A 17405-nucleotide genomic window follows, 5' to 3' on the forward strand; every position below is an offset into this window, starting at 1 on the left:
CCTTCTAATGCCACATGGTTGAATACTGACTCAATAAATTGTTTCTTGAACATAGAAATGGGGAAAAAATAATTAGCAAAAGCTCTGATGTAGTAGCACCCACTGAAAAATAAAATTTATTTAGAGAAAACTATAAATAATATATATACAGGAAGCTTTAAGCGTTTTCACTTGTTTACAGAAATGTACATTATTTTTGCTCATGTGCTAACACTTCAGCAGTTTTGACATGGTCTATAACTTAGTGTCCATGATAATATTACCATCCTTGTCCTTTATTCTGACTCTGCCAGAGCCATACTTGGTTTCCTGCTGTCCATTCATGTACACAGTCTTGACAGTCCCATCTGGATACTCCCGTCTCTTAAACTGTGATGTGTGGAGTTCTCGCTGGCCATTATTGAACTCTATAGTTTTGCTTCCATCTCTGCATTAAAGGGGAAAAAAAAAAAACCCAAGGTTTTGTTGATTTGCATTGGTGTAAGATTAGTCTCAGAACAAGCATCAGATACTAAGCCTAAATACAGAAGACTTTTTTTATTAAAAATAGTGTGGAAAAATCTGTTAAAGATCTTAGCTGGTTCATGCTTAAAAACCTGTTTCTGCAAAATTGATGACTCCACTGCATGTTATCTGTATCAAATCCATCACTGCTAGAGGCCAAGGGAAGTTTAAAACTTGGTAATTTGAGCACTATCAATTATCTGCTGTCAGTCACCTACTTCCCACTACAGCCAGATTCCGAGGTAGTTTTTTCTAGAATTATGTACAAATAGTAAAGTCTCTTAGGGTATTAAGACAACACTCTCTTTATGCCTTTTCCCTGCTACCCACATATAAAAAAAAAACAAAAAAAAGCCCACCAAAAATTGAGCAAAAAATATGTGGTTACAGTACAGTCCATTGAAATGTAAACCTTCAGGAGCTGTAGAAACACTCCTGTCACCATCTAATGCCCTGTCACTGAGCCCCAGGTGCTCCCATCCCCTGCCCAGCCAGGGGACCCAAGAAGGAAAAGCTCACCGCTGCACACGAACAATGGTGCCATCAGGAAAGATACTTTCTTCCTGGCCATCTGTAAATAAATTCTTAATTGTTTGATCAGGGAAGGTTATTTCCTTCTTGCCATCAGGATAATGCTTCTCTGAAATGTATTTTGAGACAATATACTTATTACATAAGTACATAGCTATATCTGGGCAATAATTCTGACAGTTGGGTTGGATGATTTCTTTACCTATTTGTCCATTTGAAAACTGCAAGACCTCTAAGCCATCAGAGTATGTAGTGTGAGTAGTCTTAGCATCAGCATAGTAATAAATCTGCAGACAACAGTTGAGATTTAGTGTAACTAATGAGAAATTTTAAATGAGTGTACACATGCAGATAAATAAGTATTTATTGAAAAAATGCAGATATAGGATACCTACCACTGTTTGATCAGGCATAATCTGCTTCACATCCCCATTGAAGAAGGTTATAGTTATGGTCTTCCCATCAGAGCCTACTTTTTTGCATGTTCCATTTGGGAAAAATATAAGGTGACAGCCATTTTTCAAAACCTTTTCAACCTAATGAATACATGAGCGAGGTCAGTATTGAGCCCTCACACTCACATTCTCACTCATCTTTCCCAACAGCTGTCTTCCAGAATTTCCAACTGCCAAGCTCTCATTTTACCTTTCCATCAGGATGAGCAGTTTCTCTCTCTATCTCTTCACTGCCTGTAAATGCAGGAGCAGATGGTAGTGACACATAAGCTTCATTAGGAGCGGTGTCCTGAGATGACAAGCAAAAACTCAAATCAAGCTTTGTCTTTATATACTTTTTTCCTAGGCTAACCGCTATTTTAGGAAATAAGGAGCATCACAGAAGGAAGGTAAGTATGGGGAGACATAAACACAATCTGGCATTTAAGCAACTCCAAGTGTAATTCAAGTGGTACAAGAGGTGGAGACTGAACAATCATTGGTTATCTGTGGTCAGTTGTAGTCTGGACTGAAGTGGAATTCAGTGAGGTGCTGTAACATGGTGCTCAATTTCCTTAAGAAATCCACATCATGGTATGAAACAATCGAGTTCTCTAAAGCCTAAGTGTAGCCTACACCAATTAATCTAAGAATTAATTAAACTATTTAAGAGATCCTTGCACAGTTGCCCTGCATGGAGCATATGAACATCCATCTTTATATAATCTCCCAAAAGATAAAATATTTTTCAAAATTCCAAAGAGTAGGAGATTATTACTTTGTTTTTTTTCCTGAGCCAAAGAATAATTCAACTACGCGACAAAGGTAAAACACCCCTCACAGACTGGTACATAGCCATTTTCTGTTAAGACAATAAAAGTTGAACATAAAAAGATGAGTCAACAGCCTCATCAGTCACCCTCCAGATACTCTAACTTTCCTATTTTAGGCTTTTTCTTCCCTGCTTTGAAAATCAAATCAAGACACAGGACTTACTACCATAGAAGTCTGAGAAGAATCTTCTAGTGCTGTCATTGCCTCAGAGTTGTTTCTGTCATTAGCAGGTCCTGATGCAGGTGTTCTACAAAGTTTTCCTACTGGGATACATGTAATAGTTAAATTGGACAGAGAAATTAAAGTATGGTTTAAGAGTTACAGTTATATAGGAGGTCAAACTGTACAGGACACCCACATTTCTTAACTGCAGTAGAAACTGAAAGCAGGGTATTTATTAAAAGAATAGCACATGCCCAGAAAAGAATCAATCTGCCATTGCTTTGTGTGCAAGCAATAAGCTAGAACTGAAGAATCATTATGATGGACATTTAATGCACTTTCTTTCCTATTTCATTGCTGTAGATTTACAAAGGATTTGCCCCTCCTAGAAATTTAGACGACATTGTTCGTTATACCTTATAATGAACAAAGGAAGATGAATATCAGCTTTTACAGGAACTGATCAGCACATTTTTTCCATGTCTCTCCTACCAAAATAAAACTACCTTCAATTCTGGAACATAGTCCTCTAACAGAAAACAGGATGTTTGGATGAGCTGTCAGAGAGTGTGAAAATTAAGTACCCTGCAGTTACTTTCCATAGGCAATTATCCCTTAGGAAGACAGACAGCCTCGCTCCTAACTGTGAACAAGGAACACCTGCCACAGCATTGCCCATATGATTACAGATCCTGGTAACAGAAGGTTCTGAAGATCTCTGATGCTATCAACGCACTCAACCAGACATTACGAAGAAATTCTTCACTGTCAGGGCAGTGAAGCTCTGGAACGCATTGCCCAGAGAAGCTGAGGATGCTCATTCCTGGAATGGTCCAAGGCCAGGTTGGATGGGGCTCTGAGCACCCTGGTCTAGTGGAAGGTGTTCCTGCCTATGGCAGGGTGTTGGAATTAGATGATCTTTGAGGTCTCTTCCAATCCAAACCACTCTGTTGCTCTGATCTAACCAACATCTGCAGCTTGGAAAACACCAGTGATGAATGTCATTTTTGATTACAGAAAGCAGCTTCTGCAGTGCTCCACACCATCAAGTATGGCCAGAAGCATTTTTCACTCTAAAATTGGTCTCATCACAGCTTTCTCAAGAATCCCTACGAGGTATTTATCCATATGCTCAAGACCATAATAGCTCCCACTCTATTTCCTTTTGAGGTGGCGATGCACTCCACAAGTAAACTTCACATTCATTTTATTTTAAAGACTTAATAGAATTCTCTGCATGGACAAATATTTTTACCTTTTGCCTGTGAATAACTTTTGCCATTTATTTTGATGCACTTCTGTACTGGAAGAAGTGGAGATGCAGTTCGACTTTTTGGGCCTCTATTTGGTAGACACTAAAAGAAAGGAAGTATTTGTGGTTGATGTGATGTAATCATAACTTTTCGTACAAAGTCAACAAAATTTATAGACCATATGACATGAAATTTACTGGAAGCTTTCTTCACAAACTATACAGTTTTGAGACTTGATCAGCGGAAGGGCTTGTGTGATGTAGCCCAAGCTGCACTTTGGAGCTCTTCCTCCAACAGCTCCCTCCTTATGACCAATTCCAGAATGTTAATTTGATGCAAGCAATCCAGAACAATAGTTACAGTTTCAAAACTTAATAGAAGTGCTTCAGACAATCATGAACTGCTTGATTTGCCTGCTTGATCCCAAAGGGGCAGAGGGTGGCAGGTAAAATCATTGGTAATTTCCAAGATAGTTCCTCAACAAAAGGGAATGCTGCACATTGTGAGCATTGACATTTGCTGAGAATATGACATTAACAAAATTCTGTGTCTGTCACCACTAGTGTAGTCCCCAAATCAGTAAATTAAAAGTAAACGGCTAAGTTGCAGCTATTAGAGTCCAAGTATATAACAGAAAACTCAGAGTATTCACACCAATGTATTTAAAGCACCAAGGTTAATAACTTACAGATTCTGCTCTATTTAGATTCATCCCAGGATTTTCTGTTTTCTTCTTGCTTCCAGCAGCTTCTACCTTCTTCCAGGCTTCTAGACGAAACTTCTCCATAATTCTGATTTCCTCTTTTAGCTCAAAATTCTCATTTGCCAAAGCTTCTATTTGATCTTTCAGGCGTCGATGGGTGGTTGACCATTTTGCCTCTTTTCGTTTTAGATCTTCCTGTAACTCTGCAATCTGCTGTTTTAAAGCCTTAGAAAAATGCATGCTTATAGACAGTTTTGTTTTTAATATAATAAAATACATTTTAATCTGTAATAGAAATACAAACACAAGCAAAAAGGCACAAGTGGCAAAATAGTGAAATCAGCATAATACTGCAGGGGTGAAAAGTAAGGAAGAGTTTTCTTTCCTGAAAGAGTGTTTATTTACTTTAGACTACCAACTTCATAAGCTCTACTCCTATCACAGGAATTGTTTTTCTTGCTTTCCTGGCATCCCTAACACTTCCTAGATTGGCCAGTACAAATACACTTGAGGTAGAAACACAAAATCATTAATGCTACCCTTGGAGGGCCCTTCAAAAATCTTGCATAGGAAAACAAGGAGGACACAATAATCACACAAAACACGTGTAAATCCGCTTAGTTTAGCAAATGTCCATCAGTTTTTTGAAGTAAGGTGAATTTGTGGGGAAGGAAGAGGAAATCCCTGTGTGGTGTTTAATATGGCTTATTTATACATCTCATATACCATACGTCCTGACAATGAAGATACAAACAGATCTTGTTCCTTACATCCCTGATACTTATAGACCTATAAGTGATAATAAAATGTAACTTTGAAAATTGTAGGAGATTACTACCTAGACTGTACAAGAGTTACAGACAGAATAAAACCCTTGTGGAGTTCCAGTTTGTGCTTCGATCCACTACCATGAATAAAAACTTATAATTTACTATTTTAACTTTGGTAATTTTGTTTCAAAGTTGAAGATCATTCTATCAGTCACCAGCAGTTTTTAGTATGGAAATGTGACAAAACAATTTGCTCATGAGGAGTTTTTGCCTTAAAACCATCAAACTGCATTGTGGAGAAGTTCCCTTCCTCAATCAGAATAATTTAGATTGGAAAAAAAACTTTAAGATCATGGAGTCCAACTCTTAATCCAGCACTGCCAAGTTCACCACTAACCCACTGCTAGCAGTTCCCATCTTGAAATCGCTTTTAATTTTTGAACCAAGTTAGAATTTAGTTCTTGACTGCCTGTGTGGACTAGAATAATATATTCTCATACCTGAATTTCATCCCGTTCTTTTTTATCTGGAATTGCTCTAGCCTCTGTGGTGTATTTTTCAAAAACTTTACGCTCCTTTTGCAGTTTTTTAATTTCTTTTTTTTTATATTCTTCTATTTCAGCCAGTTCTTGGGCTTTCTTCTGTTCAAAGTCTACAATTTCTTTCCTGTAATTATGAAACAAAGTTGTTGTTTTAGCCCAAGACTTCTTCATATCTGGATCGTAAGAAAGAAGGTGAAGACTCAGTATTTTGTGGTCACAGATTGCAATTCAGCATCTATTACCCCCAGGAAGACTTACATATAAATAGTATTACTTATTTAAGGAGTAAGAATTATCCCACAGTGAGTGTTTGAAGTCCAGCAATATATATTTTTATATCTTCTAGTCACAAACATTATCCTGAATTTAGAAAAGCTTTGGCTAAAATCCATGCTATGTTCTTCAAAACATTAGAACACCATTCCCCAAAAGCACAAGAGAAAATAATCTCCTAATAGGAGGTAGAAAATTAAACGTTAGCCGAAGACACAATGCTGTTCCCAAACAAAACAAAAGTGGCTGTGGTAGGAATAGATGTGCCCCATTTATGTCATCAGAGGTAATTATTCTGTTCTATGTGCCACTTATAAATGCCCCAGTTCAAATCAAAAGATTCTCAGTATGTACACACAAATACCAAATCCAAACAAAAGCATTAAGAACAGTTCTGCAAGGCAAATTTATGATTAGAACTCAAATATTCTCCAAAACACAGCCTTCAGGGGCATCATATTAACTGAGCAGGGGTTCTTAATATTATAAACTGTGTGCAATAATTACAGCTTAACATACACACAGAGCAACAATTTGTGTCTACACCTATCTCCACTGTAACTGAAGTACATAAAGTGTTTACCTGTGCTGTTGGTAACTGGACCTTAGGAGAATCTGCTATGAACACTATGAAAGTGAATGCACCAAAATGTTTAAAAATTACCTGATACTTGCCAGGGCGTGCTCTCTCTCTTCACGGAGCTTAGTCAGAGTTGTGTTTTCAGCTCGGAATCTCTCAATTTCATTTTCCAATTCAGCGAGTCTCTCTCTCAGTAGCTGGGATGGAACAGTGTTTCCTGTCAAAGCACAGCCACATGCATATTATCTAAATGGCATTCTTAAGACTGAAGTAAACAACTATCGCATACCAGCTTAAAAATTGTTGGGAAAAAAAAAAAAAACCAAGTAAATACTGTTTTAGACACAACAGTAATTTTGCAAAAAAATTCTACTATTCAAACAACAGAAGTTATGTTTTAAAACACTCAGCACTATTTACTTAAGTACGTCAAATATGGAGTAGATCCATCACTTATGTGTTACTTTTAAATACTGGATATATCTTTCATCTTGGTAGAACTAAACTGTTTGGAACTGGAATGTGAAGGGCTTCACTTCAAACCAGAGAACTAAAACGAAGGTATAAGGGTGTAATGAGTGTATATGGCACATGAGTAGGTAGGTACATACCATATATATGTGCCAGGCACATGGACACAGTATGAAAGTATAAGGTATATCGAACAGGAAAGTTCATGGTTGTAAGTTTTTTCAAGTTTTAGTCACTACAAAGTCTGTTCGCACCCATCCCTGATGGGAAATCTATTGCAGAGGCTGACAGGGAGGGGCTTTTGTCGGCTTTCTTCCTATCCCAGTTTGCTGTTCAGTCACTACTTAAGAATCCCCAGGGTTTTAGAGTCTGGGTATGCAACAGAATAGACGAAATACTGATGTTGCTGTCTGTGTAGGTGGTTTCCTTGTGCTCATCCCTAAATACTCTGAAACACTGTAAAAAAACCCCAACCCTACCCCTCTTCCTGCAAACATTTAGCAGCCATCTTTAGACAACCCTACACAATCAGTTCTCCAGAAAACAATAAGCAGAAGTAGCAGCTTTCATATGAATCACAGAATATCCTGAACTGGAAGGGACCAAAAAGGATCATAGAGTCCAGCTCCTGGCCTTGCACAGGACCATCCCCAAGAATCACACCATGTGCATGGGAGCACTGTCCAAACATTTCTTGAGCTCTGTCAGGGTGGTGCTGTGACCATTCCCTGGGGAGCCTGTTCCAGTGCCCAAACACCCTCTGGGTGAAGAGCCTTTCCCCAGTAACCAACCTGAACCTCCCCTAACACAACTTCAGGCCATTCCCTTGATTCAAAGGCATCTGCTCCACAGCAGGTCCTGTAAAGTAAAGCACACCTTTACTGGTGCCCAAAGAACCTGCAGGGCTTAGCACCTCCATGTGCACATCTGACTGGGGTTCATTTTACACAGGCTTTTATAACAGTCCTGACATCCACCCTTGTTTGTTTGCTTATCTAAAAGCTGCAGTTTTAAGGCTGGGGTCTCACATAACTTTTGGTTTCTTTATCCTAGAGCTACCCAGACACAGTTCTATCTAACATATTCATCACATTCACCTAAGTGCTATTATGCTTTTCTATAACTGTGCTTCATTTATTACATTCTTCTATTTTCTATCTATGAAAATGAACTCTATGACTTTGCATTTTTCTAGCCTTTTGTGACAGTCACCATGCCTCTCCCTTCTTACCACTTGAGCCCACCCCAGGGGCAGAGTTCCCTGCTTGCAGAAGTGGTTACAGTCAGATGCAGCAGTCACACTGAAGTTTTTCTTAATTCATATTTATGCTAAGGTGCTGATGTCAAGTGAGGCCTGTGTTTCAACCTCGGGTCTGTCACTGATCACCCCAGAGAAGAGATCAGTGCTGATTGCAATGGGGTCTGTCCTCAGTCCCCTCTCCTCCAGGCTGAACAGACCAGGCGACCTCAGCCACTCCTCATATGGTTTCCCCTCCAGACCCTTCACCATCCTTGCTGCCCTCCTTTGGACACTTTGTTGTTTAATGTCTCTTTCATACTGTGGCACCCAAAGCTGCACTGGAGGTGAGGCTGCCTCAGAGCAGAGCAGGACAATCCCCTCCCTTGCCCAGCTGGCCATGCTGTGCCTGATGCCCCCCAGGACAGGGCTGGCCCTCCTGGCTGCTGCCTCATGTCCAACCTGCCATTGACCAGGATCCCCAGGTCCCTTTGTGCAGCACTGCTCTCCAGCCTCTCATTCCCCAGTCTGTCCTTACATCCAGAGCTGAACCATACCAGGTACAGAATCCAGCACACTCCCTCCTTGAACTTCATCTGGCTGGTGATTGCCCAGCCCTCTGATTTGTCCAGGTCTCTCTGCACAGCTTCCCTGCCTTCAAAGGAGTCAACAGCTCCTCCCAATTTAGTATGGCTGGCAAACTTACTTAGTATCCTTTCCAGTCCTGCATCCAAGTCATTTATGAAGATTGAAGAACACAGGGCAGAGGATGGAGCCCTGTGGAACCCCAGTAGTGACAGGTCACCAGTGTGATGTCACCTCATTCCCTGTAACCCTCAGTCCCTGACCTGTGAGCCAGTTGCTCATCCATCACATGATGTGCTTATTCAGCTGAATGCTGGACATTTTGTTCAGAAGGGCACTGAGAGAGACGGCTCATGAGAAAGGCTTTACTGAAATCCAAAAAGATTACATCAACTGGCTTACTGTAAAAACCTAAAAACAATCCTAAACATTCACTGAACCAGTCTAAAACCAAGATCACAACCTCAGAGAAAGAAGATTTAAATACTAGGCTGTGCCATCATGCTTTTACTGAACAACTCCATTTTTAATGATAGCAGAAATGCAACAGCTGCAATAGGGGGTTTTAGAGGCAGTGGTGCACAGACTGTAACCATATACATGAAATCAAACTTGGGCAAAGCAGAAAAATTAATCCACATTTCCCATATTCCACATGAATACTGTAGATACTATACTATTCTGTATATATCTGTAGATACTATGCTACTCTCAGAAAACAGAGACAAGTCTGCCACTCCTTTATATTTCATAAGAGGAAAAAGTTAACCTAGCAGTGAATAGCATTACCCTACTGTGGTGTAAATCCACTGTGGTGGAAAGGAAGGTACCACTTCATTTTCAGCTTGCCCTTGGTATTTTCCTCCATTCAGAAATAGTGATCAAGCACCTTTAGATCAAGTTACTTCAATGAGCTGAAGACTCCAGGATGAAGGAAAAAAAACCAAACCACAAATTAAATAAAATTTTAAAAGTAAGTTTTCACCAATCACAGTAATTCTGCAAGCTGTGTAATTGTTAGATCTGGTATCAGACATGCAACCAGACATGTAGGGGGGAGAATAAGGCCCTTTCTTGCAGCAGGAGTCTGTACTTAAACCCTTGGGTGCAATTCCCGTTTGGAGCTTAAGCAGTAATAGGGAAGATTTGTGTGATGCACCTTCCTCACCACTTCTTACCAGTTGCGGTTCTCTCACCTCCCAGCTCTGGTTCCACATTTGATTTGATTTCACGCTCTGGATGGCAGCCTGCCTTCTGCTTTGGCTTCAGTGAAGGAAACAGTTTCAGCATCAGGTTTGATACAGGAGGCCCGTTTGAACCACTGTCCACTGCAGATTCTTTGGACATTTCATCTCCTTTCTTTGAGGCAACTTTTCTTTTTATTGCTTTATCTGGGACAGTTGTATTATTCTTATAGGAAAAGTCCATCTGCAAAGGTGTTTTAGTGTATTTTTCAGGTAAATCAGTGCTAACATGATTTTCATCAAGATCACTCCATGTTCTTTCATCATCAAACTCCATCTTATTCCTACTTATACACAACACGTTTCTGTGATCGTCTGTAGCTTTTCTAATCTTTTGCTTTGACAGTGCACCACAATCTTTGTCTGACAAGTCAAGGTCAGCATCCCCATTTTTGCTGTCTTTGCTGATGTCTGTAACAGAACTTTCACAATCAAAAAATTCTGGATCGCTTTCTCTATGGTTCACAAGGGCTGACTTAGTATCTTTGTTGTCATGCTTCAATGTGGCCCCAAATTCACTCTCAGAATCTGTACTAGTATCTCCACTGCTCTCACTCTTATCTTCATTTACAATCCAGTGATTACTTTTTAAAGCAGGAGCTGCTTTCATGGAAGTAGTTGAGAATATTACACCGTCTGTTTTACTCAGTGGATCCTTCATTCTAAAATCTGTTCCTGAATTTGAGGCTATATGCATAACTGGGCTATCATTTATATTTTCCCGTGCCACGCAGTCTGCCCTTTTATTTCTCTCATTTGTCAGTTCGATGGCCAGCACATTGACTTGCTGCTGCTTTGCCTTGATAGGAGTAGAAGACATCCTACGGCCTTTTGAAGTTTGCTGGTCTCGTTCCAAGATCCTTTGCACAAATGAGGAATTACTTGAGAAAGATATTTCATCTGCAGCTTGTTCTAGAAACAAAAATTCATCTAATTCCAGGTTCTCCTTTTCTTTTTCTTTTTCCCAGTTATCCAGTTTATTCTGAAATGAAAGTTCAAAAGACAGTTCTGAATCTTTTACAGGGTGACCTATGGGATACTTAGAATTAGATAAGGCACTGGTCAGTTCTTGAGACAATTGAGACTTTTCTGCACCAGGTAATTTGGTTTTGGTTTTGCCGGTGTTAGACTTAACAAATTCTACTCTGTTCTCTTTATTTTCTATTTTGTTGTTAATTTCTGATGGATAAGAATCTCCCATCTGTCCATCATGATTTTTTCCGGATTGCATTCTTGTTTCTAATGACAAGATATTTTCTCCATTGTGATTCCTGAGTACCACTGTCTTCTGTATAGGACAACGTTTGACTTTATTGGAGTGGCTGTATTTTTTACATGGTGCAAAAGGATTTTCAGAAACCAGTTCTTTGCCAGAAGGTACACTTTTCTTCTGTGTTTGTGACCTGTCCACTTTAACAACATTTCTATCATCTGAAACCCTTTGTTGAAGTTTTGAGGTGTTTTCTCCAAGTTTTGTCATTTTAGACTTGGCATTAGTGAATCTTGTTAAACCTTCTCCTCTTTTCAGGAAAGGTCTCTTGATCACTGGTTTTTGGACAGCTGATCCATTTGTCTCCTGCAAATTAGTAAAGAAAAGCAAGCAATAAAATATTAGAAAGCTCCTAACACAGTTTGAAGATCTCTTCAAAAAAACCCCACATATCAGTAGAAATTAACATGATACATTTCTACATTTCTACTGGATTTCTGAAGATTTAAGCACACGGATATTTGGGGCTTATTATTTTTAAGAATGTGAATGTTGCATTCAGTGTTAGGTTTGCCTGCTAGCATCTTCCTCGTACACTTTTAAAGTACCTATCACATCTCAGCACAATATATAAAGAAGAATGAAGGTTTTTTTAAGTAATAATAACCTGTAACTTCTGTTTTTGCTCCAGACGCTGTTCTTCTAGTTGTATCTGTTCTTCCAAGAATTCTTCAAAAGTTTGTTTCTTCTCATGTATTGCAGCTTTAATAGGTCTAGATTAATTACAAAAACAACTCCTGTATTACTTTATTCAGAATAAAGTAATTATGTTTAACATCACTGGTATTCAAAGACCAAGTGTAATTGCATAAAAGATGACAAATCTTTGTGCTTTAGGCATTAAGTTAATCTGAGAAATGCATTTTAACACTACGTTCCTGCAATAGTTAATATACATATCTAAAACACACTATGTGCAGGTTTTGTTCCTTTTTCTTGCACTGCTTTTCTTAAAGACCCTTTCTTTTGGACAAAACACCAAACTTCCACTCAAAGTTTAGTCACACTGCCAATTCCTACAGTATCACCTTTCCACTCAGGAATGCTACTGAGATTATGATCCCTGTCTCCCCCTTCGATACTCCTCCTCCTTCACAGGAGTGCTTGGTCTGGCTGGCATGGAGTGAGCTTTTTTTATAGCTGTTTTGGTCTTGTGACTACAACAGCACTGATAGCATAACAATAATTTAGCTATTACTGAACCCTGCTTGTACAGCATCAAAGCTTTCTTTGCTTTTCCATGCTGCTGCCCACCCCAGGAAACAGGCTGGGCATGGGCAAGACCTACAGCCACATTTCATAGAATCACATAATCACAGAATGGTTTGGGTTGGAAAGACTTTAAAGATCATCTTGTTCCAACCTCTCCACCCCACCACAGTGGGCAGGGAAACCTTCCACTAGACCAGGCTGCTCACAGCCCCATCAGCCTGGCCTTGGACACTTCAAACAATCATAACCCACCATAATAAACTAGGAAGTCACAGCCCTTCCCTCCTCCCTCACATCACTACTTTCAGCACATAATAGTGGATAGGAGGCTACAATTAATCAAACTAGGAACAGCAATCATAACTGCTTATATATATAGCTATACTGAAAGGTGCTTCTCAGTTGTCATTACCCCAGGCTGCACACACACCTCTTCATCCAACACACATTTCATCTCTTACAGCACAAGCAATTCCAAGCAAGAGACTCTCTTACCACACATCTTCACAGTACCTAAAAAAATCAAATCCAAATTCAGAGTATCAGACTCTTTCAATCAGGACTCAGAATTCAACCAAACTTGTGTAATTTGATAAAAACTGCATAATCATAGTGTGAATTACCTTTCCTCTGTATTAGTCAACAACTGTACACCTCCACTGGAATTTTCAGAGACATCTGTGCTTTCCACACCTAAAGGATCAACATGATTATCTTCACTCTCCATTAACAATTCCATCTTTTTTTCTGGACACCACATGTTTTTTCCTGTGAAAGCAATAGAGTTGTTTTGTGTTTTTTTTCATCCCAACAGCAAATCATTTTTCAGCACAGACTTAAAACAGCATTCAGGTCACGTGAAAATCAGAAGGGAGCTTCACGGCCATGTAATCTGAATTTCTATATAAAACAGTCCCAAGATTTCCCCAAAATAATTCTTATTTGAATTTGCACTTTTTTTAAAAAAAAGGAACAAGCAATTATGCATTAAAAATTTTCCACAGACCTTAAATGACCCATTGTGATTGTTCATCTTCTTTGCTATTGTTAATGTATGGCTTAAAAACATAACTGAACAAATTTTGATGCCTGCTGTACAAAGAGCTCTCTTATCAAGCTTCTGTTTCCCACACATATATGCATAAATTCAGAAGAATTTGATTTTTGGCTCATGCTGCTTTTAACCAAACTCAAATGGACAACAATAGGAACATTCTGAGGTCTATAAGTTCTCAATAAACAACTGAACATACCAAGTAAACCAACAAAAATCACAACACCTTCAAAATAACTAGCAGAAAATTACTCTCAGTGACAAGGGGGAAAAAAAGAACCACACATCAAATTATCTTTCTGCAAATGACTGAGCAGTAATGTATTTGTCTTCCTTGTTTTTCAAATAATTTAGCCTTTTCAGAGGCACACACAGACCTTGCTTTTCACAGGCAGACACTTCTGAAAGACTGTTCTTCAAAGATGAGGTGCATTCTCTGTTGTTCAGCTTTTGTAAAGAATCGTTGTCTTGTGTATGGGAAGAAACGAGAGCACGAGCTCTGTCTTCAAAGATATTCTGATATCCAGATGATGGCAATTGAGGTGAAGGTGCTAAACCAGTAGAATACCCAGGTCTCAGCTTCTGACTTTCAGCCATTACAGTATAACCTTGAAATGAGAAGGAACAAAATAGCTGTGTCATTCTATTTGTATCACAAAACTGCTGCTCCACAGGAGAGAAGAAATGACACTGAAGGGCAGGATTTATCACCCAGCCTCCATCTTCATATCACTGACCAAGAATAAGTGATTAGACAATCTTGATTTTCTTCTCCTAAAATAAACCCTAATTTGATCTTCTCAGGTAGGCAGAGTGAAAGGAAGACAATCATTTAAGTCAGGTTGGACTGACACTGCCAACAGCAGAATGTACCCCTCCTCAGCTCTAAAAGCTTTTCCCAGCCAAGAGCCGTCCCCTCTCCTTGCACCCAGCAAACAAGACTGGAAAAGTGATACAGGTTACAAGCCTTTGTTTTAAATACAGATCAGTTCTCTATTCTAATTCATCACCTGAATGTGATATGTGTGAGCACAAACAAGGAGGGACCACTTCATTTGGCTACACTGAAAGCTTAAAGCAATCAAAAGTACTGCGAGAAGCAGCTACTCAGAAAGGAGAACATGTGCTTCGAAGCAAGGCCTCCCATCATAGCACGTATTGATCAAGTCACAACTACAGCTGGCCTTTCATAAAAATAGGACAGCATTCCTTCTTCAGTAGCACTCAATTTTCAGGCACTGAAGCAATGCAGCATTTATCTTTGACTAATCAAGTAATCTTAAAATGAGGAACACAGAAGACACCGATTTTAACTGGAAAATGAGATTAAATTTTTCCATTTATACAAAGTACATCATGTGCTTTCTTTCTCAACTTACCAAGAGCTCCTGGCTGGCCAGATACCATGCTAAGTAGCTTCTGCTGCTCTTCCATTAACCTTTGAAGTTGTTCCATCTGTTGTTTCTTTAACTGTTCCTGTTTCTGCTGTTGCAATTCCTTCAGCTTTTCAAACAGATAAACAAATGTATTAGAGACTAGATTTATTTAGAATGTACCACAGAATTATTTTGTTACAGATTGTCAATAACTTTCTAAGGACACTTAATAATTCCTCTTAAGATAACAATAAATCAGCTAATATTTATTTAGCCACTGATTGATACTACTGACAATATTTAAGTGGGTAAGTATTCTCCTGTTATGTAAAATAGAGGAGAAAACTTGGTAATTCATGGAATTCTACTCTGGAGACACACACACTCTCTCCCTCTCTCCACTCAAGTGAACAGACATAGGGATTTATGCTGATGTAGCTGCTGGCAGAGTGGACAAGGACTTCTTAGCCCTTAACAGCAAGATCTACCAAAGTACTGCTGAAGACTTCCAGCTAACACAATTTGTATCCAGTAACTGGAAAGAGCTTCCAGTCAACACACAGCCACTTACAGTGGATTGACTGGCACACTTGCACTGGAAAAAAAAAAAACAGTAAGTGGCATAAAGGCATTATAATTCCAGGCCTTTTTTATCCTGATGTCTTGGATACTTTATCACATTCAACTCTAACATACCTCCTCATCTAAACAGAACCAGGTATGCCACACCTACTTGGAGAACTAACAAAAGATGTTGCTATAGATACAAGAACATTCACCTCCACTGTGTTGTGAATATCTGTGGTCAAGAACTACCACTGTAATGACAGCACCCCATTTCCACAGCCTCAAGTGAAGAAACACTGCAAAACTGTGTGCACCTTTCCAGGTAAAATGATTTTGAGAACTATTGCATTTTAAACTGGAACTTGTGCCATTTGGAAACAACAGTAGTTACACATTCTCAGTAAATGCACATCATGAGGAGGACACCAACTTTCATGTGAGCATAACTGGAACTTAGAATTTGCTCTTTAAGCTTGCTCTGGCCTATACGTTGCAAGGGGTTTACTTAGTTGCAGGCATGAAACATCCTATGCAGAAACAACTCTCACTGTAAGTATGTCGAGGAATTCTAGGTATATTTAGTACCTGTTCAAGCCTCTGTAAGAGTGTATCACTGTGACAGGATTTCTTCTGACCACCCGCTTCACCGTGAACTAAGTCTGGTTTAGAGCTTTCTAGGTTTGCAGCTGCTGTTGGAAAAGATGTTCCAGTGGTACATTGCTGAAGTGTCTGAGAGCTGCCAGACTCTTCACACAGGGAGTCATCACTTACAGAACGGCTGTGTGAAAGATGTAGCACTTCTTCAGGTAAAGTTGTGATGTTTTCAGGTCCAGGTAACAAATTTTCTTTCTTGAAGTTCAAACCAGTAAAACCAGGACCTAATAAGACTCCAGCACGGGAAGTATTGAACATCCAATGTGTACTGAAGTTTTGCTCACCACTCAGATTTTCAACAGTTGGCATCTTGCAAATTTTATTGCAATTTCCTTGCTGATCAGCATTAACACAATAATATTACGTTCTGTAGGGTTAAGACAATATAACTTTCAAAGTTTCAGGTAGTTGGTATGGACAGTTATCTATCTACTTCTAGCACCTAGAAATTAAGCAGATAAACAAAATCAGAAATCTCAGTAACATATTCCCAGTAAAAGAAAGTTACTCTCTCATAACCAACCCAGTGTGTTTATAAAAATAAGTCATAATCAGCAGAAACAATTTGGATAATAAGTAACAAACACCTTAGGTGCAGAAAATCAACATAATCCAACTCTTAATCATATTATTTGAGTGCAGCTAATATAATCTCAAATACCATAACGCTGTACATAATATTTTCTTCAGTAGTACTGAGAGGGATCCAGAATTTTTTTAAACACTTGCAACAAAAGAAGGGATTTGAGGAGCTGAGAGATCTCTGCCATGTGACCTTCATATTAATGCAAAGTTTCAGATATGTCCATCTAAATACAAACACTTTACTGCACATACTTCAATGCAACACTTATCAATTTCACATCTTCTTTAGTTTCTCAAGGAAACACTACAACTATGCTGCCTGTCATCTTCCTTCTCCCAAAAAGCTTCTTTAAAACCCATCCAAAGGAAAGCTTAAATACTGCAACAAATCCTACAAGCGCCATATAACATGAATGAATTCACGTAGGAAGGAGACCCAAAGTTATTCCCTCACTTAAGAAGAAAAAGACAAAACTGCTGCCGGTGACAATGTGGCAGCAGGAGCCGGGCTACTCAGCTGTGCTTCCTCGAAACACTCAAATGTGCTTCCAGGGCAAATAGTTC

The 17405-nt window shown here is 39.1% G+C and overlaps 1 protein-coding gene across 3 annotated transcripts; it reads right to left on the reverse strand.

The window, feature by feature from the left end:
• Positions 1-169: 169 nt before the first annotated feature.
• Positions 170-16668, reverse strand: CENPJ (centromere protein J). Of its 3 annotated transcripts, none has more exons than XM_033084737.1 (16): positions 16188-16668; positions 15039-15162; positions 14037-14267; positions 13229-13373; positions 12001-12106; positions 10076-11699; positions 6671-6803; positions 5692-5857; positions 4407-4646; positions 3721-3820; positions 2469-2563; positions 1681-1779; positions 1431-1571; positions 1238-1322; positions 1024-1144; positions 170-427 (listed from the first exon to the last, which is right to left on the reverse strand). In XM_033084737.1, the coding sequence occupies exons 1-16, from the start codon at positions 16563-16565 to the stop codon at positions 235-237; spliced, it is 3981 nt and encodes a 1326-aa protein (XP_032940628.1). In that variant the 5' UTR covers positions 16566-16668; the 3' UTR covers positions 170-234. The 3 variants fall into 3 exon arrangements, with proteins under 3 accessions (XP_032940628.1, XP_032940619.1, XP_032940612.1); XM_033084728.1 differs by having other exon boundaries at positions 2469-2566; XM_033084721.1 differs by having other exon boundaries at positions 2466-2566.
• Positions 16669-17405: the final 737 nt, after the last annotated feature.

This window comes from Catharus ustulatus, chromosome 2 (genome assembly GCF_009819885.2).
Source record: "Catharus ustulatus isolate bCatUst1 chromosome 2, bCatUst1.pri.v2, whole genome shotgun sequence".
NCBI lineage: Eukaryota > Metazoa > Chordata > Aves > Passeriformes > Turdidae > Catharus > Catharus ustulatus.